The 21,708-nt window shown below is 52.8% G+C and overlaps 7 protein-coding genes across 7 annotated transcripts; 5 read left to right on the top strand and 2 right to left on the bottom strand.

The window, feature by feature from the left end:
- Nucleotides 1–1,105: 1,105 nt before the first annotated feature.
- On the top strand, nt 1,106–2,230 carry EsH8_II_000111 (Fructosamine/Ketosamine-3-kinase; the record flags this gene model as incomplete). Its single annotated transcript, XM_083263409.1, has 3 exons — nt 1,106–1,292; nt 1,393–2,080; nt 2,137–2,230. The coding sequence occupies 3 exons, from the start codon at nt 1,106–1,108 to the stop codon at nt 2,228–2,230; spliced, it is 969 nt and encodes a 322-aa protein (XP_083120731.1).
- Nucleotides 2,231–2,856: 626 nt separating this feature from the next.
- Nucleotides 2,857–5,567, top strand: EsH8_II_000110 (dynamin-like GTPase SEY1; the record flags this gene model as incomplete). Its single annotated transcript, XM_083263408.1, has 4 exons — nt 2,857–2,948; nt 3,014–3,445; nt 3,496–5,234; nt 5,284–5,567. The coding sequence occupies 4 exons, from the start codon at nt 2,857–2,859 to the stop codon at nt 5,565–5,567; spliced, it is 2,547 nt and encodes an 848-aa protein (XP_083120730.1).
- Nucleotides 5,568–6,435: 868 nt separating this feature from the next.
- Nucleotides 6,436–8,787, bottom strand: EsH8_II_000109 (kinetochore CENP-C fungal-like protein; the record flags this gene model as incomplete). Its single annotated transcript, XM_083263407.1, has 4 exons — nt 6,436–6,569; nt 6,777–8,408; nt 8,470–8,621; nt 8,711–8,787. The coding sequence occupies 4 exons, from the start codon at nt 8,785–8,787 to the stop codon at nt 6,436–6,438; spliced, it is 1,995 nt and encodes a 664-aa protein (XP_083120729.1).
- A 610-nt stretch (nt 8,788–9,397) lies between these two features.
- Nucleotides 9,398–10,453, top strand: EsH8_II_000108 (ribonuclease H2 catalytic subunit RNH201; the record flags this gene model as incomplete). Its single annotated transcript, XM_083263406.1, has 1 exon — nt 9,398–10,453. One exon carries the CDS (start codon nt 9,398–9,400, stop codon nt 10,451–10,453), a length of 1,056 nt encoding a protein of 351 aa, XP_083120728.1.
- A 3,112-nt stretch (nt 10,454–13,565) lies between these two features.
- On the top strand, nt 13,566–15,695 carry EsH8_II_000107 (heat shock protein 70 family; the record flags this gene model as incomplete). Its single annotated transcript, XM_083263405.1, has 4 exons — nt 13,566–13,612; nt 13,671–13,757; nt 13,818–14,110; nt 14,167–15,695. 4 exons carry the CDS (start codon nt 13,566–13,568, stop codon nt 15,693–15,695), a joined length of 1,956 nt encoding a protein of 651 aa, XP_083120727.1.
- A 373-nt stretch (nt 15,696–16,068) lies between these two features.
- On the bottom strand, nt 16,069–16,800 carry EsH8_II_000106 (EMI1 family protein; the record flags this gene model as incomplete). The annotated part of the gene is made up of 1 exon (XM_083263404.1): nt 16,069–16,800. One exon carries the CDS (start codon nt 16,798–16,800, stop codon nt 16,069–16,071), a length of 732 nt encoding a protein of 243 aa, XP_083120726.1.
- Nucleotides 16,801–17,331: 531 nt separating this feature from the next.
- Nucleotides 17,332–20,149, top strand: EsH8_II_000105 (RNA12 protein-domain-containing protein; the record flags this gene model as incomplete). Its single annotated transcript, XM_083263403.1, has 3 exons — nt 17,332–17,509; nt 17,718–17,966; nt 18,036–20,149. 3 exons carry the CDS (start codon nt 17,332–17,334, stop codon nt 20,147–20,149), a joined length of 2,541 nt encoding a protein of 846 aa, XP_083120725.1.
- Nucleotides 20,150–21,708: the final 1,559 nt, after the last annotated feature.

The following is a 21,708-nucleotide window of genomic DNA, read 5'->3' as shown; positions in this document are numbered from 1 at the left end:
GGCGGGCGCCTAAGCGGGGGAACTGTCCCGTTGGGTTGGTGCGATCCTAATCCTGGGGAAGCGATAGGAGGGGTAGCTTTTAGTGTGGCTGGCGTGCTGGTCTAGCTCGGGCTTGGGACGGTTGGGGGAAGTTGGGGTATGGACAGGCCTAGGCCGGGGTTTGGCTCCTGCTTGTCAGCCAGTCAGGCGGGATGGGAAATCAGCCAAAACAAGCTTGCATTGGGCAGGTGGTTGTTGGCAGGAATGGTGACTTGGACGATGTGAAGCTTCGAGAAGAAGCCTCTGGGCGAGGATGAGGGCGGGCCTCGGTGTATGTGCATTGCGGGAGCTATTTACTGTCCCATACGAAGGAACGAACAGGACGCATGGTCTTGTTGCTTGATGATACAACCCGGCGTGCATTATACCGGGGCTAGCATGGAATCTGAATTGAAGCATATCGCAAAACGGTTTGTGCCGACTCACGCGAGGAGTCCAGGTGATCATTGCACATGCCATGAGCGGAGCACTCTATCGGCCCCATCACGGCGCCGCGTCACAGGTGTAGGTCGGCAACGCGACCCCACCTGCACGCCGGGGCGGAACCAGGTGACAGGGAATAACGAATTCGAAGCACGCAATAGCTCACTCGATATGGCTGTACCAACGAGATTAAGGGATATTGGGGTAGAAACCGGTACACTGTTAACGGTCTGGCTTTGCGCCCGAATAAAAAAGAATGCAATGACAGAAGAGGGCAAAAGTCAAGGACCGACCGCGATTCGAACGCGGGGCCTAGAGATAATTGCGGTGAGAACTGCAATCTCTCGCTCTACCACTGAGCTATCGATCCAAGTGGCCTGTGGAAGGTTGACAAAATGGCTTGCAGGGAGGCTCATAACTCGATGGATTGAGGACACGTTGGTAATATTGTCTGGGGCATGGTGGGGCTGGTGTGCATGCAACCCGCTCAATGTGGAGGCCGTTACCGTTTTACGTCACTTGAAGCTCATACAGTGATCCAGCTCGGATGGGCTGGCATGTTACTGAGCTCTACAGCATCTGATGATATCAACATCCACCTCCGCAACTCAGACTTTATAGTACCAGTCGATTTTATAAAACAATGACAAAGAGCGTGGACCCGGCAATCATTGAGGCTCTTCGCCTTAATGCTGAGCAGACCAAAATCGCGTCGCATGGCGCCTCTGGCTTTGCGTCATCGTTCAAACTCACATCTGTCGTTGATGGCCAGCCCACCAACTTTTTCGTAAAGACCGGCTCGGGTAAAGATGCGGAGGTCATGTTCAAAGGTCAGTCAGGTTCGAAATATGGAAATGCTTGTTCCCGAACAGGCATTTCCAGGCTCAAGTATGCATTGTATAGGCGAGCATAAGTACTAACGATCCGCAGGTGAACACGAATCGTTAAATGCAATTCACAACTCCGTCCCGAATTTTTGCCCCAAGTCATATGCCCATGGAGAGTATAAGTCGTCGCCTGGGAAGTACTTCATGGTCACTGATTTTCTGGACTTGGGATCGTCGGCCTCAGGCGGCTCCGGACTGTCCTTGGCAGCGAAGCTCGCCAAGCTGCATACGACCCCGGCGCCCATCCCAGAAGGCTTCGACAAGCCCATGTACGGGTTTCCTGTGTCGACATGCTGCGGTTCGACACCGCAAGACAACTCGTGGAAGGAGTCCTGGGCGGACTTTTATGCTGACAACAGGTTGCGCAGCGTCCTGCGGGCCGGCAACAAGAACAACGGCTCGGATGCGGAGCTATCGAAAGCCGTGGAGACGGTCGCGAGCAGGGTTGTCCCGCGCCTGATTGGCGATGAACATGTGAAGGGCATCAAGCCGGTGGTGGTCCACGGAGACCTCTGGAGCGGGAACCACAGTCGCGGTCAGATCGCCGGTAAGGGTGGCGTCGAGGCGGTCGTTTACGACTCTTCGGCCGTGTACGGGCATTCGGAGTACGAGCTAGGCATCATGAATATGTTTGGCGGGTTCGGCAGCAGTTTCTGGAACGAGTACAACAAGCTTGTCCCAAAGGCGGAGCCAAAGGAGGAATGGGAGGACCGTGTAGCGCTCTATGAGTTGTAAGTCCACTCACCCCCGGCGTTGCCATGGTGACTGCCCCTCTAACGAGTCGCAGATATCATCATCTCAACCATTACGCGATATTTGGTGGGGGATACCGCAGCGGTGCAATGGGTATCATGAAGAAGCTAATTTCCAAGTACGGTTGATTGGCCCTAATGAGCCAGTGACACGATGTCAATAAATCTGCATTTGTTCAGTTGGGGCGATTTGACAACTATGCCGGCCTGCGCCTATGGGAACTTAGTGCATCTTCGCTAGTGGCAACCCAGCATGACAGCTGTCAGTTCAAGGGACCAGTACACGTGCATGAAATTGACCGAATCGTGCCCTTTGTGAGCCCCTGGAACGAAATTCCACCCATATGGTCCTTGTCATTTGAAACTCCATGAGAATGCCCATGGTGTCGTCATGCCGTCCGATGTGTCTCCAAGGGATTATGAAGGGAGCCAGGATTCACATGCCAGGGGAGTTGCCCGGTACAGTGCCTATTTTAACCAGTCGTTGAGGCAAAGCAGCACGGACCAACCATTTGTCCGGCGCAATTGCACTCCTCGCCAGGTGGGAAAGCAAGATTAACGGCCCATGACAGGGGAATTTGATCACAAGGGTTAATCTGGTCACTTCCCGTCCCGTTGTCAATCCCGATAGTACTTCGCCCCTGTTGCTACATTGCATCTACGACGTTGGCTTTTGTTTTCTTGGGAACGACAATGTCCAAATAAAACACACGACTCTCGTCTCCAGAATTTTTGCTTCTTCCGTCGTTGCAACCATGAACGGCCACTTTGCTGCTGTCGGCGACGAGCTGGACGCTCAGAACTACGAGCATGGCATCCAGGTCATTGACGATCAGAAGGACTTCAAGTACGACCCAGATTCTTCGCCACCAGAATTTGATGATGGCCGAATGCTAACATGCTTACTCGCAGTACCAATGTCGCAACATACATGCAGAAAGCGCACGTCGCTGAGGCGGGGTTCAACTACCACCTCATATCGGTCTTCGGCTCCCAGTCCACCGGCAAGTCGACGCTGCTAAACAACCTTTTCGGTACCGACTTCTCCGTCATGTCCGAGACGATGCGACAACAGACGACTAAGGGAATATGGATGTCCAAAAACAAAAAGGAGTCTGGGATGGCCCAGAATATCATGGTCATGGATGTTGAGGGTACCGACGGCCGCGAGCGCGGTGAAGATCAGGACTTTGAGAGGAAGAGCGCTCTCTTCGCTCTGGCTACCAGTGAAGTTCTCATTGTCAACCTTTGGGAAACGCAGGTCGGCCTGTACAATGGTGCAAACATGGGGCTGCTCAAGACCGTCTTCGAGGTCAACCTGCAGCTCTTCCTCAAGGACAAGCAGTAAGTCGTCTGCGATCTGGCGGACCAGCACTTGCTGACATGTCACATAGGTCGAGCCTGAGATCCCTGTTGTTCTTCGTCATCCGAGATCACCTCGGCACAACGCCGCTTGCGAACTTGCGCAACACCCTGATCCAGGACCTGACTAAGATTTGGACCTCCATCTCGAAGCCGCAAGGACTCGAAAACTCGCGCATCGAGGACTACTTCGACTTCGCTTTTGCCGCGCTCCCCCACAAGATCCTACAGGCCGATAAGTTCACGACCGAGATTCAGAACCTGGGGAAGAGGTTCACTGCGGGGCACCGCACACCGGGTGGAGCCACCACTCAGGAGTTCGAGGGCGGTGTGTTCTTGCCCGAGTACCACCGACGTATCCCCGCCGACGGTTTCTCGATCTACGCCGAAGGCATTTGGGACCAGATTGTCAACAATAAGGATCTGGATCTGCCGACTCAGCAGGAGTTGCTCGCTCAATTCCGTTGCGACGAGATTTCGCGCGAGGTTTTGATCGGATTCGACAACGCCATTGTGCCCCTAGAAGAGAAGCAGGCCGAATCTGCTAGAGCCGGCAAGCCTGCAGTGTTGTCTGAGCTGGGTGTCACGGGACGTGAATCCCGCGACAGGTGCTTGAAGGCATTCGAGGTCCAAGCTAGCAGATATCACAAGGGCGTTTATACGCGCAAGCGACAGGACCTGGAGAGCAAGATCGATGGCCGACTCAAGACGCTTTACAACGCGCAGCTTTCTGCCGCCCACAAGTCTGGCATTGCTTCGTTCAGCGATGCAGTATCTGGTGCTGTCAAGGCTGGCCAGAAGGCCGGCGCAACATATGAGTTTGCCGAGATTGTTGCCGAGGAGAAGAAGAAGACGCTGAAGTTCTTCCAAACCGAGGCCGAGAGTCTCGCTATCCCGGGTATTGCTTGGTCCAATTTCAAGTCCCAATATGGACTTTTTGAGCAAGAGCTTGATGACGTGAGCGGAAAGCTGCGCAAGGAAGAAATGCGCCGGTTGGCCACGAGGGTGGAGCGATGGGTCAAGTCCCGTTTAGGCGATGCTATCGGCCTTGAGTTTAACAAGCTCGGCTCTGGTAGGGCTGGGTCCGGTGCCCCTGAGTCGGGCGAGAAGCCTGCGGAGAAGGATCTCTGGGACCGTATCTGGAATGTCTTCGTTGACATTGTCAAGGATGCGCAAGGCAGATTCACCGACCGTGCTAAGAGTTTCGAGGCTACTCAAGATGAGGTTGAGGTCGGCCTCTGGAGACTCAGGCGTAAGAGCTGGGTGGCCCTGCGCGAGAAGATTGAGGAGGAGGTGATGGAGGGCAACATTTTGCTGAAGCTGAGAGAAAACTTCGAGGACAAGTTCAGATACGACGAGGCCGGGGTTCCGAGGATATGGAGACCCACCGACGACATCGAGGGCATCTACACCAAGGCACGGGAGTCGACGTTGACTCTTATCCCTATTTTGTCGAAATTTAAGCTCGCGGAGTCCTACGGTCCTCCCGACCTGCCTGCTTGGATTGGTAACCAGCCGCGCGGTGTTGAGGCGAGCGACGAGGAGGATCTGACTCCAATTGGCGGCGTCGACGAAGAGGATGGCAAGAGTCTCGAAGAAGAGATGACTGTTCTAAGCGAGGGCAAGCGCCAAGACCTCGTTATTCGGTTCAAGAAGACCGCCGACGGTGTATACGTTGAGGCCAAGCGCAGCGCCATCGGTGGCGTAGCCCAAGTACCTTTGTACTTTTACGCACTGCTGGTGGCCCTGGGATGGAACGAGATCGTTGCTGGTGAGTATTTCAACGTCGCGAAACATGGATCTATGCTAACGACGAACAGTCCTGCGTAACCCGTTCCTGTTCATCTTCCTCATCCTGCTGGCCGGAGGCACTTACGTCGCCTACACGCTCAACATGCTCGGTCCCATGTACCAGATGGCCAACGCAGCCGCTAACCAGGGCGTCGAGATTGGCAAGCAGAAGCTGCGAGAATTCATTGAGAACTCAGACACGGCGCGGCAGGCACTGGCTATGCCAGCCCGAGACAGCGACTCCATCAGCATGGACACGCTGGACAGTCGGGGCAAGAAGAAGGGCGCGGAGGATGATATTGATGATATCTAGATTTGTCGTTTTATCATGAGAAGCGCTGAAATGATGCTGCCACGGTCCAGGCGCCCCAACGCAACTCGGGGGGTACAATTAAGGATGGAAAGGATATAATGTTTATAAGATATGTTACACTCGTCACAGTGCCTGAATCTCCAGAGTGATGCCTATGTATTATTCATGTGACCTAGACGTCCCACCGATCACTCATCACCAACGCAATGTACGGCCCATTGTTACACATCCACCGACTCCTATGCTGGCCGAGTACTGCTGCTGCTGCTGTAACTTATGCTACGGTATTTGTGCTTGCCCCTAAATTCATAACCCTGCGCCATGAAAATTCGCCCCTTTTTTTTTCCAAAAATAAAGATGAAAAAATAAAACTTTCTAAAAAGAAAACAAAAAAGACGCAGGAATCTAATTGCTCTAGACAACACACCCCTGACACAGCTTCTCTGGCGGCATCGGGAAGGGCGTTCTCTGACACGTAGCATAGTGCCTCACGCAAGGGCAGCGTTTCTTTGCATGTGGAAGCGCATATTGGATTGTATGATTAAATCTGCCTGCGTCCTCGCGTCGTGCAAGAAGAAAAAAGAACCAGCCGCTTCTCCTCGTTAAAAGTCCCAACACGCTCATATCGCAACATGCCACGTTCAACACAGGGGGCAGCTTTCCCACCCTTGGCCCCCCACCCTTAACCAGCCACTCGGGCTTAAGAAAATCACCAGTAACCAAATCCAAGGGATCCACTGAAGGGTATTGTGCCCAACTGAAGAGCACCACTAAAAGGAATATATGATATATTGCAAGACACGCCGCTGGAAAGATAGTTGGAGAAGCAAGGGCTAACTCGGTCCGCCACCAACTGAGCAGCGGAGACTTAACCCATGATAGTCGTGTCCTGAGAAAGCCCAGGCGTCCCCCCTTGCGCCATGGCGCTGCTGATCTCGCAGCCTTGGGCGAAGAAGATGCGTGCCGGGTTCTCGTAGTCGTTGTGAATGCTGTAGTAGTTGCCTGTTTCGAAAGTCAGCGAGACGTTCTTGAATATCTTCATCAACAGCATAGATAGTCTACGCCAGAGCAGGCAGTATTTTCCACAGGAGAGCAGAAGCTTGGCAGGCGCAAGACCCCGGTTATGGTGTTGGATGAGGCCGAGCAAGGATGCCGCCCAGCATCTCGCGGGAACCATGCAAACGGAACAGTACAGAAATTAGAGCTTACCTCTTGGCACAAACCACATTCCACCTGCGCCAATTCTGAACTGCGTCTCGTGAACAGTGACCAGGACTTTGCCCTGGAAGACGAAGAAAACCATCTGCATCTTGCGCGAGTTCTTGGGACGCTTTTCTGCGCCGGGCGGGAGGTCGACGACACCTGAACCGAAAAAGGGCAAGCTGAGTGTCTTTGCAAAGCGGAATGTCGCATCGCGAATATCGCGCGTCTGGATAGCGCTCGCCGATACGGCAATGCGGTCCTCGTCGATCTCGACCTGCTCGTTGATAGCGGGCGGGTTGAACTCGTGTTCCGGTTGCCATACGACAATCTCGCCCTCAATGCTGCCAGGTTCCTGCTCCCAAGGTTCCGGTGGCTCCTCCTCGTCGTCAGACTCGACTTGTCGTCGTCTGCCTTTGCCGGCCTTGCGACCTTTTGATTTGTTCTTCCGCACTTCTCGCTCCTCTTCCTCGACGCGGACGACCTCTTTGACGCTTGGCAGCAGAAACCTGCTACCCTTCTTGCCGTCCTGAAAGGCCTCCTCTTCGTCGTATGTGACGTGTTCGTTTTTCCAGAATGCCAACGGCTTGTATGACTGACGACCAGATCTCGTCTGCGTTATCGTATGGGGATCCTGCTGCTTCTTTTGTGACACCAAGCCGCGCGCCTTGGGCATGGGCGGTCCCTTTTGCACCACGCCCAAGATCGAATCGTCGCCAACGTTCGCTTGCGGCTTACGACCAGGCCTGCCCCTGGGGGCAACTTTGGGTTTTGAATCGACTTTAGCGGTTTGTTTAGTAGACGACTCCCCCTCTTCATCCCGAGGAACAGCCTTGGGCCGTCCGCGCTTTCCAGTTGTTTTCTTGGGTTCAGTACGTTGCCGTTTGGTCGTGCGGTCGTCCTCTTCGTCGTCCTCCGCATCGCCTTCATTGGAGTTCCGTGAACGTCTGCGTTTGGGGGCGCTGACCTCGGGCTCGGGCTCGTCCTCCGGTTCATCCACCTTGCCTTTACCCTTGCTCTTGGGGGGTCGTCCTCTTCTCTTGGCCGGCGCTTGCTCTTGTTGCGACTCGTTACCGGAACCTTCCGCGGTTTCTTCCTCTGCCCTGTCCGGAACAGGCGCTTTCGCCTTGGCCGGTCGACCTCTGCGCTTGGCAGGAGGCTCCTTGGGTGCCTCCGGTTCCGATTCTTCCGCATCGTTACGTTCCGCCTCCGGCAATTCCAACTCGGACTGTGGGTCGGGTTCATCGGCGGCATCTATGCCGACCATCTGCATTGATTCGTCGACGCCGTCCTCGATAGGCGATCCGTTCTGTGCCTGCGAAATGGCTTCCTCGTCTTCCTCGTCCTCCGTAGAGAGCGCGCGGCCGTTCAGTCCGTTCGTATGCCTGCCATTGAGTCCAGCGCTGCTCCTATCTGAAGCACCATAGTCAAGCCGGCGAGAAACTGAGCTTCCGCGTGCTGGATGAGGAAGCGATTGGGGAGGCAGCCCTCGGTAAGGCGATTGTCGAGTTGGGGATGATGAAGGACCGAAGCTGGGGTGCCGCATTGCAGGCGATCCGAGGTTCGTCTTGCGCGGTGATGTTCCTCGAGGAACAAGTCGCGGGTGATTTTTCATAATAGAGAGAGGGCCCGGACCCGACTCTGTCACGGAAGGCTCGTCAGAGAACACACGATACTCGGTATTGCCAAGAGTCCAACTCACCCGAATCCAGCTCCATGTCCTGCTCGCCTCGTGTCACGTCATCGTCATCGGAAGACCCACGGTCCTTCTCGGGCGAGGAGAACAGGCCATCAATAGGCTGCATGCCATGTTCGTCGCGTACGCCTGTGTCGGGCAGTTCAATACCAGTCTTGCTGTAAAAAATATTAATCCAATATGTTCTTGACTTGAGTTGCGCCTTGTGAGATTGCTAAAAGTCAACGAAGGAAGTGTGGAAGCTTACCGGCCCTTCACACCAAGCTCATGAAAATCGCCTGTTGACGTCTCGCGACGCCGTACATTCGATGGTCGCGGCGCCATCGCGACTGTGGAGTTGTTGAAGGACTCGGTTAAGAATTCCTGTAAGATTGCGATAAAAGGTCTCAACCCGGGGACGATTGCAGGAGCGCTCTGATGCAGGCAGAGCGACGTAATGAGCTGAGCGGGCGCCTTGTTTACCCCGGGAAAGTGGTGGTGATGGTGATGTTGAGCGCGCAACTTTCTGGATGGGGAAGAAGGCGACGCGCGCTGAGTGCGCTTGCGCCAGCAGACTTTCAGTGGCCGGCTCCCAGGGCAGATTGGGGTTAACAGGGGGACGTGTGTACTTGGCGCCACCGCATTAACGGCCCCAACGCGTCCCCATTAATTTAGACGCGTCGAGAGCCAAACCTGCCACTGATTATTATCAAGGCTTGAATTGAATCACTTTGCAAACAACTCACTTTCCGTCCACACTTTTTTGGTCATTGACTTTCTTGTTAAGGATTTTTTTATATTACGTCGGCGAGAAATTGAGATAAAAAGATACCCATACGAGAACTGGTTCTAATACTACTACTACTACTATCACAAAGCTTTCATCCCATCCGAAGACCTCGACGATAGACGCATCTAGATCACAGCCCATCTTGAGTCTGACAGAACTCTCACAATGGAAGACCCTCAAACGGCCGAGGACATTGCCCTCGAAACACCAGTCTCAAATGTCTTCATACCCCCATCAATAAACGAACAAGCGCTTCTCGCAGGCGACTCCTATACATACTTCTCCGCTATTCCTCCATCACTTCTTCCATCACCCTCATCGCCAGCAACTTCCACCGCACCCACAGATTCAGAAACATCAGCAGCAACTGGCACCCCAGTCTGCCTCGGCGTCGATGAAGCCGGCCGCGGCCCTGTCCTGGGACCCATGGTCTACGGCGTCTTCTTCCTCCCCCTCCCCCTTTCAGACCCCCTGCTCCGCGAGACCCACCACTTCGACGACTCCAAGGTGCTCACTCCGGCCGTTCGCTCCCAGCTCATGACCGCCCTCTGTACCACTGGCTCTGACCTAGCTGAGTCTTGCGGCTTCGCCATCTCCGCGCTGAGTGCCCGCGATATCTCATCAGGCATGATGCGCCCGGGTGCCAACTACAACCTCAACGCTCAGGCCATGGACGCTACTGTTGATTTGATCAAAGGTGTCTTCGCCCGCGGCGTCAACGTTCAAGAGATCTACGTCGACACTGTAGGCCAGCCTGCAGCCTACCAAGCTAAACTTCAACGCTTCTTCCCCGCCACGAAGATCACTGTCGCGAAGAAGGCAGACAGCTTGTACCCTTGCGTCTCGGCGGCTTCCGTATGTGCAAAAGTCACTCGAGATGCCGCTCTTGAAGTCCTTTACAAGGCACGCGCGGGTGAGGTCTCTACAGGGTCAGATGAGGGCATGGCGTGGGGCTCCGGATACCCCTCGGATGGAAGGTGCGTATCATGGATGAGGTCCAACATGCACCCCGTTTTCGGGTGGGGTCCTGAGTGTCGGTTCAGCTGGGGTACTGCCAAGGACATGCTCGAGGCTAAGGGGAGTCTGAAAGTAGAGTGGCCAGAGGAGGATGACGGGGAAACTGCGCGAATGACCGACTTTTTTGTGTCGGCGGACAAGGACGAAGATGGCGACGAGCTAGGGACATGGTTCGGTAGGCCGGCTGGCCTGGAGGCGTTCTAGTTGGCTTCATTGTATTACTGTCTTTGATTTATATCAGTGAGTACTCATGGTATAAAATGCCCGCCAAAGCCTAATGTTTCCGGTTCGGGCACCCCGTGAACATTCATGACGCCATAAACAGAGGATCAGGGCACATAACCATGAGTTGAATGAGTTTGTTTCTGGCAAATTCTTATACGCTTGGGATGAACATTGGCCATGCTTGTATCTTGTCTTTCTAGTCGTGTCAAGTGAAGACTCTGGGGAACTAACGAACATCGGCGATAAGGAAGGAAGGGGGCCAGAGGCAACCGAGGATTGCAAGAGACGGGTCATTATCTTCCAGGCTATACTAAATACCGTCTGGCTAACGCAGACTGAACTGTCTGGAATATCTTAACGGTATTGAAGACCTGGTGAGGTTTCCATCAGCAGAGTACTCCTACGAGGAAATCCCTAACTTCCCATATGTTGTCCACGAGGACTCTTAACACCATGATTGGAACGTAGTGCCATGTTTTGAAATTGGTCTGGCGCGATCTAAATTGCAGGTGCCAAGCGACTGCATATTAGAGTGGTCCACACCTGATCATGTAGTATATATCATATATATGTCATCCTTGCCATCCACTCCGTTGTATTCGTCTGAACACAGGAAGGTACAAGTGTGCGGGGGTTGAGTCGAGGATGGGCTCTAAACCCTTGATCCACTTGGCTGCAGAAACGTTTTGTGTGTGTGTGTGTGTGTCAAATGGTACAGGTCGACTAAAGAATAAAGATAACCCCGGCTGGGCCGGTAAACATCATCGGCAGTGCGGCCGTTTGAAGTCTGCACCTGCAAAGTAGTAAATGGCATCCTTGCAGTGATAGGTGTGTCAATCGTTAGGTTTATTTGCTGGCCATATGCAAAAGGGTGTTGTGGACTAGGAGCCTATGCTTTCAAGATCTGGGTTTGAGTAGCACAATGTATTGTCGAACTTAGCGTAGTCTAGAGATTGCACTTTATTGAGTATTGTATGTAATAGAATGTGTGGTATTTAGAGTGATGGAAGGAAAGTGCTAGGTTATACCGGATGTCCTTTGTCGATACCCTTATGCCGCCATTATTTGCTGCCATCCGTTACTACGTATTGAATTTGATGACCGGGGAGAAAGGCTTTGCTTGATGTCAACGGCTGCAATTGATATAGGTTCGTGGATGTAATAAGAGCCATTTTCATTCGGCTTCTGCATTGCAGTTGAGCTGGCCTGAAGGTGTGTATTGTTACACAAAGGGACTCATTATAGCACATGGTAGATTTCTAAAGGAAGTGAGGAAGACATATCAATAGGCTAAGGAGAATGCATAGTAACAGTAAACCATGAAAGTTATGATTTTCCATTCTTATTGTACGAGTCTGGCGCGGCCTAATTTGGATGCGGATCGGAGTAGATTCGTTCTGGCCTCATCACCTACGGCGTATACTGTCTGATGTCAATAAAACGATGCCAGACTTCTACTTCCATCGTCATTGTTGATCCCGTAATAATTTTGAATCCCTCAGTGTCGCTTTTGCTCTAGCACGTATCAGGTGCCAAGGTAGCAGATATCAGTAATGGCAATACAAGTGGTACTCACTCGTAAATGCATTCTCAATTAGTTACTGATCTATTCATATCCCGGTATCACGATCAGTTTAATTAGATTCGAAAGTTAAACAGTACCAGTGTCTTTTGACATTATATAGCCGTTTATTTTCGTTTTCAACGGGCGTCATAGCGCCGCTTCCGTCGCCGTGTCAAGGCCCATATAAATGCCGATGGCTCGGGTGGCAGCGCCCCGGACCGGCAGGATGGGGTATGACGAGCGATTGCCATGGTAAGGCGCCTCCGATCCCTGCCATCAGGGTCGCACCTCATTAGGTAAGGTCGTTGGCGCTTCGGCGGGTAGTCAATGCCCGTTGCTTGGCTGTCGTTGGGCGGACAAATGTTGGAGTACATGAAAAGAAAGAGCGACAAAGGAAGAGGGAAAAAAATTCGTTCGTTGACTGAACTCCATTAGGCTGCCATGGCAACAAAGAAACGAGTTTTGTTGGCACATGCAATGACTGGAATTTGGGTCGTAAAATTACTCCTTGCTTTGGATTTATTTTTATCGCTTATCAAAACTCGTCTCGAGTCTTTGGTATCTTACTAAGTCCTTGCATCTGTACTCTGTACAGAGTACTGCTAGCGTCCTTACTATCCTTATCGTCCCAGTTGCCCTGCCTGTGCCGTTGCTGTCGTGCCTGCCCTACCCTTCCGTCGCCGTGTTCTTCGCCATCAGCTCTGATCATCACCTTATGTGCAGCCCTTTTCCAATTGAAGGGTCTGGAAACTGCAAGTAATCGCTCGATGGTTGTAGTGGATACTTGGATGCTTCCCGAAATGTCGCTGGGCTACCCAGCGACCCAATCACCCAGGCGAGTTTCCATTTGCTGGAGCGGTGTGGGTTCTAGCCAGGAGGGGGAAAGGTAGAGGATACCTACACAGACCAGATTTAAGGCGTGCATGGGACGGGGGCAAGGGTACTGCGACATGGGGCGCAAACGGGTTGCCCCTCCATGGATTTCATGGAAGCTGATGATGTCAACGAATCGGCCCAAGTAGAATCTTCCATTGAACGATTGAGTCGCCGTGTGTACAGTTGGGAAGGCTCTCGAATTAACAAAAAAAACCGGAACTTTGCCTCCTGGAGAGGCTGAGAATGCCCTAGTGCAGATTTGATCCTTGCATGCAGCCCGTAGAAAATTTCAGGCGACTTCCAGCGCCTTGTGGAAGAGTCTCCAGCTGGGCCGCGACGCCTGTTTTACCCCACCATTGGAGGGCGGGTGGAAGAGGAAAGAACTCTTTCGAATTTTTGCGGGGCCCTGAGTCGCTCCTGCCTACAGCCTTTTAAGTCAAGTCAAACACCAACCATTCATACCTTTCGTTCCTCACTCTTCACGAAAAACTTCCTCTTCTACATAATACCCAAAACACATCAAGAATTGTCCAGCGCATCATTTTTGCAACGGAATCTTGAACGCTGCTACAAACTTTACCGGAAAACTGGTAAACGCGCATACCAATTATACCCACAACACCACACACAAACATCACCACATCAGACATCATGGCTTCCGGAAAGGCCGTCGGTATCGATCTGGGTACCACCTACTCGTAAGCAACGCCCGCTCCCAAACAATTATCCGAGGATATGTTAACTAACCATTTGCAGATGTGTGGCCTACTACTCCAACGACAAGATCGAGATCATTGCCAACGACCAGGGTAACCGCACCACACCCTCATTTGTTGGTTTCACGTAAGCAATCCCCTGTCGAGCCCCCTCTATGAGTTGACAACGCTAACATGCATCCTACAGCGACACCGAGCGTCTGATCGGAGATGCGGCCAAGAACCAGGTCGCGATGAACCCCCACAACACCGTCTTCGACGCCAAGCGCCTCATTGGCCGCAAGTTCAGCGACTCTGAGGTCCAGGCCGATATGAAGCACTTCCCCTTCAAGGTCATCGACAAGAACAGCAAGCCCCACATCGAGGTTGAGTTCAAGGGCGAGACCAAGACCTTCACCCCCGAGGAGATTTCCGCCATGGTCCTCGTCAAGATGCGCGAGACCGCCGAGTCTTTCCTGGGTGGCCAGGTCAACAACGCAGGTTAGTTTTAATCGCTCCTATTCCATTACACAACACATGACGCTAACATTTCCCAGTTGTCACTGTCCCCGCCTACTTCAACGACTCCCAGCGTCAGGCTACCAAGGACGCCGGTCTCATTGCCGGTCTCAACGTCCTCCGTATCATCAACGAGCCCACCGCTGCCGCCATTGCCTACGGCTTGGACAAGAAGGCCGAGGGCGAGCGCAACGTCCTGATTTTCGACCTTGGTGGTGGTACCTTCGATGTCTCCCTCCTTACCATTGAGGAGGGTATCTTCGAGGTCAAGTCCACTGCCGGTGACACTCACTTGGGTGGTGAGGACTTCGACAACCGTCTCGTCAACCACTTCGTTACCGAGTTCAAGCGCAAGCACAAGAAGGACCTGTCCACCAACGCTCGTGCCCTGCGTCGTCTCCGCACCGCTTGCGAGCGTGCCAAGCGCACCCTGTCCTCTTCCGCCCAGACCTCCATCGAGATCGACTCCCTGTTCGAGGGTATCGACTTCTACACCTCCATCACTCGTGCTCGTTTCGAGGAGCTCTGCCAGGACCTGTTCCGCTCCACCATTCAGCCCGTCGACCGTGTCCTCACCGACGCCAAGATCGACAAGTCCCAGGTTCACGAGATCGTCCTGGTCGGTGGTTCCACCCGTATCCCCCGCATCCAGAAGCTCATCTCCGACTACTTCAACGGCAAGGAGCCCAACAAGTCCATCAACCCCGATGAGGCTGTTGCCTACGGTGCTGCCGTCCAGGCTGCCATCCTGTCCGGTGACACCTCTTCCAAGAGCACCAACGAGATCCTCCTTCTCGATGTTGCGCCCCTCTCTCTCGGTATTGAGACCGCTGGTGGCATGATGACCAAGCTCATCCCCCGCAACACTACCATCCCCACCAAGAAGTCCGAGGTCTTCTCCACCTTCTCCGACAACCAGCCTGGTGTCCTTATCCAGGTCTACGAGGGTGAGCGTCAGCGCACCAAGGACAACAACCTCCTCGGCAAGTTCGAGCTTACTGGTATCCCCCCCGCTCCCCGCGGTGTTCCCCAGATTGAGGTTACCTTCGATCTTGATGCCAACGGAATCATGAACGTCTCCGCCGTCGAGAAGGGCACTGGCAAGTCCAACAAGATCGTCATCACCAACGACAAGGGCCGCCTGTCCAAGGAGGAGATCGAGCGCATGCTTGCTGAGGCCGAGAAGTACAAGGACGAGGATGAGGCCGAGGCCCGCCGCGTCTCTGCCAAGAACGGCCTTGAGTCTTACGCCTACTCTCTGCGCAACACCCTCGGCGACGCCAAGGTCGACGAGAAGCTTGACGCTGAGGACAAGGAGAAGCTCAAGACTGAGATTGACCAGGTTGTTACTTGGCTCGACGAGAACCAGCAGGCTACCAGCGAGGAGTACGAGGAGCGCCAGAAGGAGCTCGAGGGCATTGCCAACCCCATCATGATGAAGTTCTACGGCAGTGCTGGCGGTCCCCCTGGTGCCGGTGGCGCCCCCGGTGGCTTCCCCGGTGCTCCCGGTGCTGGTGGCCCCCCTGGCGCCCACGACGACGGCCCTACCGTCGAGGAGGTCGACTAAATTGATACCCTTGATGAGTTCTTTTCTTAGAGTCAGAGTCTCGGGTGTGACAACACAGAGGTTGTCACGGGGTTTCGCGACTAGACTTTTGCTTTCTTTGCATTTATGAAATCACGATGGGAAAAGCACGGTTTATGCATGGGTCAGATGTACTCTAGTAAGACTCCAAGGTTTAGGAAGTCTTAATACAAACAGTAAAAAATAATCTCGAGTCCCTTGAATGTGATTGATTGATATGCATTGTCATGAAATAATTGAAGTTTGGACTTAAACACTATACAGTTGTCAGATGGTTGGTTAATACGCCTTATATAAACATTAGTAGAAGGAGAGAGTGTCGTTCAGTTGTTCAAGTCATTTTGCTATTAAACAATCATGCAGTTGCTGTCTCAATACCCAGTCCCGATCTGATTTGTCGTCGCCTTTCAATCTCCATTCTCTGCCACTCCTCGTCGTCAAGTGTGGGTTCGTCAAACTTCTCTGTAAAGGTTGTGCCGGGTGGGACCTTGGTTGTCCTCGATTGCCAGACATCCTCACTGCTCGGCTTCCCATCTCCGTACTTCTCATATTCCTTGTTGCGGTAGTGATCTCTGATCACATCCTCCTTCATCTTGCCCGAGTAACTTTTGATCCTCATGCAAAACCAAAAGTCCTCCCAGTGCTCGCTACACGAGCGCATCGTGCCGTATCGGTAGATATGATTCCACTGGCCGCCAACGGACTGGCAGTGGAAGGCCATGTCGAAGGCTGCGCGGCAAGACATCTCAGTTGGTAGGTTGGATTCGGCTACGGGGTTATCGGAGGGTGGCGTGATCACGCGGTTACTGGTTTGGGAGGGAGAGTCGGGGGAGGATTTGAGAGAAAACCATGATGAGGATGGAGATGACTTCGGGGCGGCTGTGGCTGTTTGCGCCGGCTGTGGTGCTGGTTCCTCTGGCTTGTTGCTGGAATCGTTCTGGAAGAGGGCGATGAACTTCGCAATCTCGTCGTCGACCTCGGAGTCAGTTGACTTGGTTGATACTGGCGGGGTCGGCGCGGGAGCTTGGGGAGCTTGTCCGGGAGTAGGAGTTTTGGGGGGAGACGGCGAAGCCCAGAGCCAACCCATTTTGACGAAACGATTTGAATATGAGAATGAAAAAAAGTAGTTATATTGTAAGAAGAAAAAGGATGTAATTGCGTCTTGATCAATTCAGCAAGCGCTTGAGAAAGAGGGGAAGCAGGCAATCAATCCCATCGATGACCTCCCGAGACGCCGCGCCCAACCAATGAGTGGTGGCATTATTTCTGCGGTGCTGCGGCGTGCCATAGTGGGGCTTGGTCGGCCCGGACAAGATTAAATCCGCATCGCCCAAACCCAAGGTCGAACATAAGGTTATGGGGCCACCCAGTGAGCCTTGGCAGCGGGACCAGGGCGTGACATCATTCATCGCGAACCTGCGGTTCGTGAGGCACCGGAGCTAAGCAGCTGAGGTAGGGAAGGTGGTCAGTCGGCTACATTACCTTCCCTTCCTCCTGCTGTCTGCACCACACCGTTCGTTCCCAAACCAAACATCAACGTCGCCTTTTTTGGGAAACATGTGATCCTGTCAACTGCTACGGTTTAACATCATCCAGCAGAGCCATGTTTCGCTCCAGCATGAGGCCTGCAGCCAGGCTGAGGAAAACATGGATCCCGACTCGGCCAATTGGTCAGCTCCAGCGTGAGGGAGCTATTGTGCGCGCCGCGACAAAAGCTTGGGAGAGTACATTGACCGGCGACGAGAAGTCTGGCCACATCGCAAAATCCGAGAGCGAATCGATACTCTTCTTTAGTAGTAAGTTCTTCACCGCCCTACTTGCCTTTTCGGCAGGGTTGGCCTCTATCTTTGGCCTCCTGCCATCTTAATTAATTGTGTTTGGTCGTCACTGCACACGTGATGTGCTCCTTTTTGTCTCCCTGTCTCCTCCTTATTTTGAATACTCTTTCGTGTTTTGCAGTCAAAGACTTCAACAAGGAGGGAAGAAGCTGATGGGAATGGGCAGATCTCTTTCCTCTGAAGCTCACCTACCTACTCCGACGATCATGGCAGTCAGACCGAGACCTGGCCGACCTGCTCAAACGCTTCGACAGCTCCAGCGGGGGCCTAGGCTCGGATCCGATCAACCTAGTCAAACGAGCAATTCCGAACGACCTACCAATCAAGGTTACGGAGATTCTTCCACGACTTAAGGATGGAGGGGCGTTCGTCAAGTTTAGCCACGGCTCGGACGTTGTCCCGAAGGAGATTGAGAGTAAGCGCAATCATGATTTTGCTACCATACTGCAAAAGAAATCGTCTAATCCGATTCTTACCTCAATAGGCACCCTCGCGCAAGCATTGGAAAAAAATCCCCTGCGACCCTGGTTCAACCCCTTTCGCGGGGTCAAAGCAGGTCTCGTAAAAGGAGTGCCTTGGCTAGAAGACTTATACAGGTTCCCGAAAAGCCGCGTCAGGGTCGAGTTTACAGGAAAGGATGCTGGCGGTGAAGCTGTTGAGCTGTCTCAGGAGACTCTGTACAGTGTATTCCGCAGGTATGGCAAAATTGCCGAAATTACCTCCCAACCATCCGACTCCAAGATCCTACCGAAATTTGCCTACATTGACTTCGCCCTCGTACGCGATGCCATAATGGCGAGGAACTGTCTACACGGCTTCCTCGTCGATGAAGCGCTTGGCGGAGGCAAAAACGGTACAAGGCTTCGGCTGTCGTACGAGCAAAGGGTCAAACCCCACAACATCTGGAACTGGCTCACCAGCCACCCCAGAGTGGTCATCCCCGTGGTTGCCGCCCTTCTCGCCGCTATCACCGTTGCCATATTCGACCCAATTCGCGAATTCTTCGTCAAGGCCCATATACAACACTCTTTCCGCTTGACGAACAACAAGTTCTACAGATGGATCAAGAGCCAGACTTCCGACATTATCTCTTCATTCGGGCATAAGAAGGCCGATAAGGCTGGCTTCAATGCAGTTTGGCAGCATCGACGAGACCTGATTGAGCAGATTCAGACATGGCTTCTTGAAAGCTCCGATACCTTCATTGTCGTCCAAGGGCCCCGAGGCTCCGGGAAGAAGGAGCTTGTTTTAGATCAATCACTAAAAGGGCGAAAGAATGTCCTAGTTATTGACTGCAAACCGATCATCGAGGCGAGGGGCGAGAGTGGCACGATCAAGCATTTAGCTAATGCAGTGGGGTACAAGCCTATTTTTGCCTTTTTGAACAACATGAGCAGCATGATAGACCTGGCAGTGCAGAGTACCACAGGAGTTAAAGCTGGATTCTCCGAGACTCTGGAGTCGCAGGTTGTCAAGATTCTTCATACGACTGCCGAGGCCCTCAAAGAGGTCTCCCTAGCCGGGCGCGATAAGGATGGCAAGGACGGCGATCTTTCAGACGACGCTTATCTGGAGGCTCGCCCAGACAAGCGGGCCGTCATTGTCATTGACAACTTTCTCCACAAGAATGAGGGCACAAGCATCGTTTATGACAAAGTTGCCGAATGGGCTGCGACCATGGTCCAGAACAACGTTGCGCATGTCATCTTCTTGACGGATGACACGGCTTATTCAAAGTCTCTTTCAAAAGCCATGCCCGACCGCGTTTTCCGTCAGGCTGCTTTAGGCGATCTTTCCCTTGACGTCGCTAAGAAGTTCATCATTAGCCGTTTGGAAGAGGATGAGCTGGACAAGGTCCGAGAGCACTCCAAGGAAGCAAGTGAAAAGGCCGAGGACAAGGTTGAACATCAACAGAAACCCGATCTTTCGGAACTCGACTCAGCTATCAGCATTCTTGGGGGCCGTCTCACGGATCTTGAATATCTTGCCCGACGACTAAAGGGCGGACAAAGCCCTCAGCGTGCCATCGAGGATATCATCAACCAGAGTGCCACAGAAATCGTCAAAATGTATCTCTTGGGCGGCAAGGATGCAATTGAAAGTAAGAAATGGTCTACTGAGCAGGCCTGGTATCTAATCAAGGCACTTGCCTCCCATGACGCCCTCCGGTACAACGAGGTCCTTCTTTCCGATACATTCGCATCCTCTACCACGCCCGGTGCTGCTAACGGCGAGTCTGCTCTCGAGGGTCTCACCAACGCCGAGCTCATAACCGTCGAGACATACAATGGTCGCCCGCAGACAATCCACCCTGGCAAGCCAATGTACCAAGCTGCATTTAGCATGCTCCTCAATGACCGTGTCCTCCGAGCCAAGTTGGACCTTGCTTTACTAAAGGAACTGACCAAGGTTGAAACCAAGACCATTGAGAAGGCCGAGAGCGAGCTGGCGTTGTTGGGCAGCCTACCGAAGCAGCCTTCCCAGACTGGGGCTCGTATATCATATCTGCTCGACAAGCTCGAAGGAAGTCAAATGAAGATTGTAAAATATGAGAAGGAAATAGCGGTATTGAAGAAGGTTCTGAAGCACAACTATTAGGTTCTTGCATTTAAAGACCTTGGGCACTGTTTTTGTTAGCTGGTTTTGAGCAAGGACAGGATCATTGGTTGTAGCGAGCAGGCGGCGGTCGATACCCTTCTCAATATTCTGTTCTGATACAGTAAGAATATCATAACACTCGGCTTCGCCACTATCCCAAGACGTCTGTCGGTAACTCTACTTCTGTTGCTATTGCCGTTTCTGTACCTGCTGTTATCCTTATGGTCATTTTCTGATTCTACTAAAATACCCTGAATAGCATCATAATAGTAGAGAATGTGAAGGTGTCATTGAAGGGATAAGAGGAGATGAGAGAGGTTGGTAGCTAGAATGGAGCTGGCCAGTACTCGTTCTGTCATTTGGTTGGCTATGACTCATTTTATTTTATGTATTTTTTCCCTTTTGCACCAGCCATTAAAAGCGCCAACTCGATGTCAGATGCAACTCTGTTTGACAGCTTTGCTGATGGTTGCGCATCATCTCCGCCGGTCGGCGGAGCCACCGCGGGGAGCCTAGTGAGGGGAAAAGTAAAAGTAGTAGGTAGGCCACCACCTCCCCACGACCTGTTGGAGTTGGAAGTGCAGCCAACAGCATCCGCCCCACGGGGACTCCATATCCATGAAGTGGAGTTGATACTGAAAAACATCATTGGCCAACTGCACAGAATTAGAACCACTACGGTTCTATTTCGTCCAAGACGGCACGACTCAGGCTTCATCTATCGACCGGGGGGAATTGGCCAAGAAGCTACAAGTGCGTAACCATCCTCGACACGACCTTGGTCACGAGGTCATATTCCGAGGTGACGGCTATAATGGTGTCGTTAGCCAATAGTCTCGAGAACCAGACGGGGACCGACGGGAGGCAAACGCCCCCCCCGGTAGCTGCATTCTCCAACCAGACGTGAAGTGATCGTCGGTCCCGATGACCTGACCACACAAGCTTTTTAGGAGGTCTAGGCATTTTCTCGGCAATCCTGGGCATTGTGGGCGGCTCTTCAGAGGCATGTCTTGGCTGCGACTCTGGCCGACGACACCTCGTATCATTTTGGCGATTGATAACCTGAAGCCCGTCAAACATAAAAGCTGAATCAGGTAAGTCCTGAAGGCGCACATTCTCGACAGGAATCTAACGTTCCGAAATGAACCTGCAATCCTGCATTCTGCTGCGCGAGCCAATGCCGAATTTCCCGACCATGTTCTCTATACCATCGCATAATGCCTGCCTAGCAACTTCCGTTGGCTTTAAGTGGAGTTGAACAATCCATGGTCCGCCAAAAAGACCAATGGAAAGCATACCGCCTGCGACTGCTGACGTCGTTGTGCGTGAGTTGAAATGAGGAGAAAAGATTGACCCTGGTCAGGATTTCTATTTCCCTGCCTGCCTTTGGCTCCTGTTTTCGCCGCCAGATTCCCCCGCAACCTTGGTGCTACGAAAGTGCGTCCGAAATCGAGGCCTACTCTGAACCAACGCAGACGACGGTGCCAGTGCCGGCACCAAACAACCGTCATTTTGGTGTGGTCTTGGAAGTCTCTTGTTCTGTCTTGGCTTCGCAAATT

The sequence above is a fragment of the Colletotrichum jinshuiense genome, chromosome 2 (assembly GCF_051148585.1).
Source record: "Colletotrichum jinshuiense chromosome 2, complete sequence".
Taxonomy (NCBI): domain Eukaryota; kingdom Fungi; phylum Ascomycota; class Sordariomycetes; order Glomerellales; family Glomerellaceae; genus Colletotrichum; species Colletotrichum jinshuiense.
This window is presented reverse-complemented; position numbering and strand designations above follow the sequence as displayed.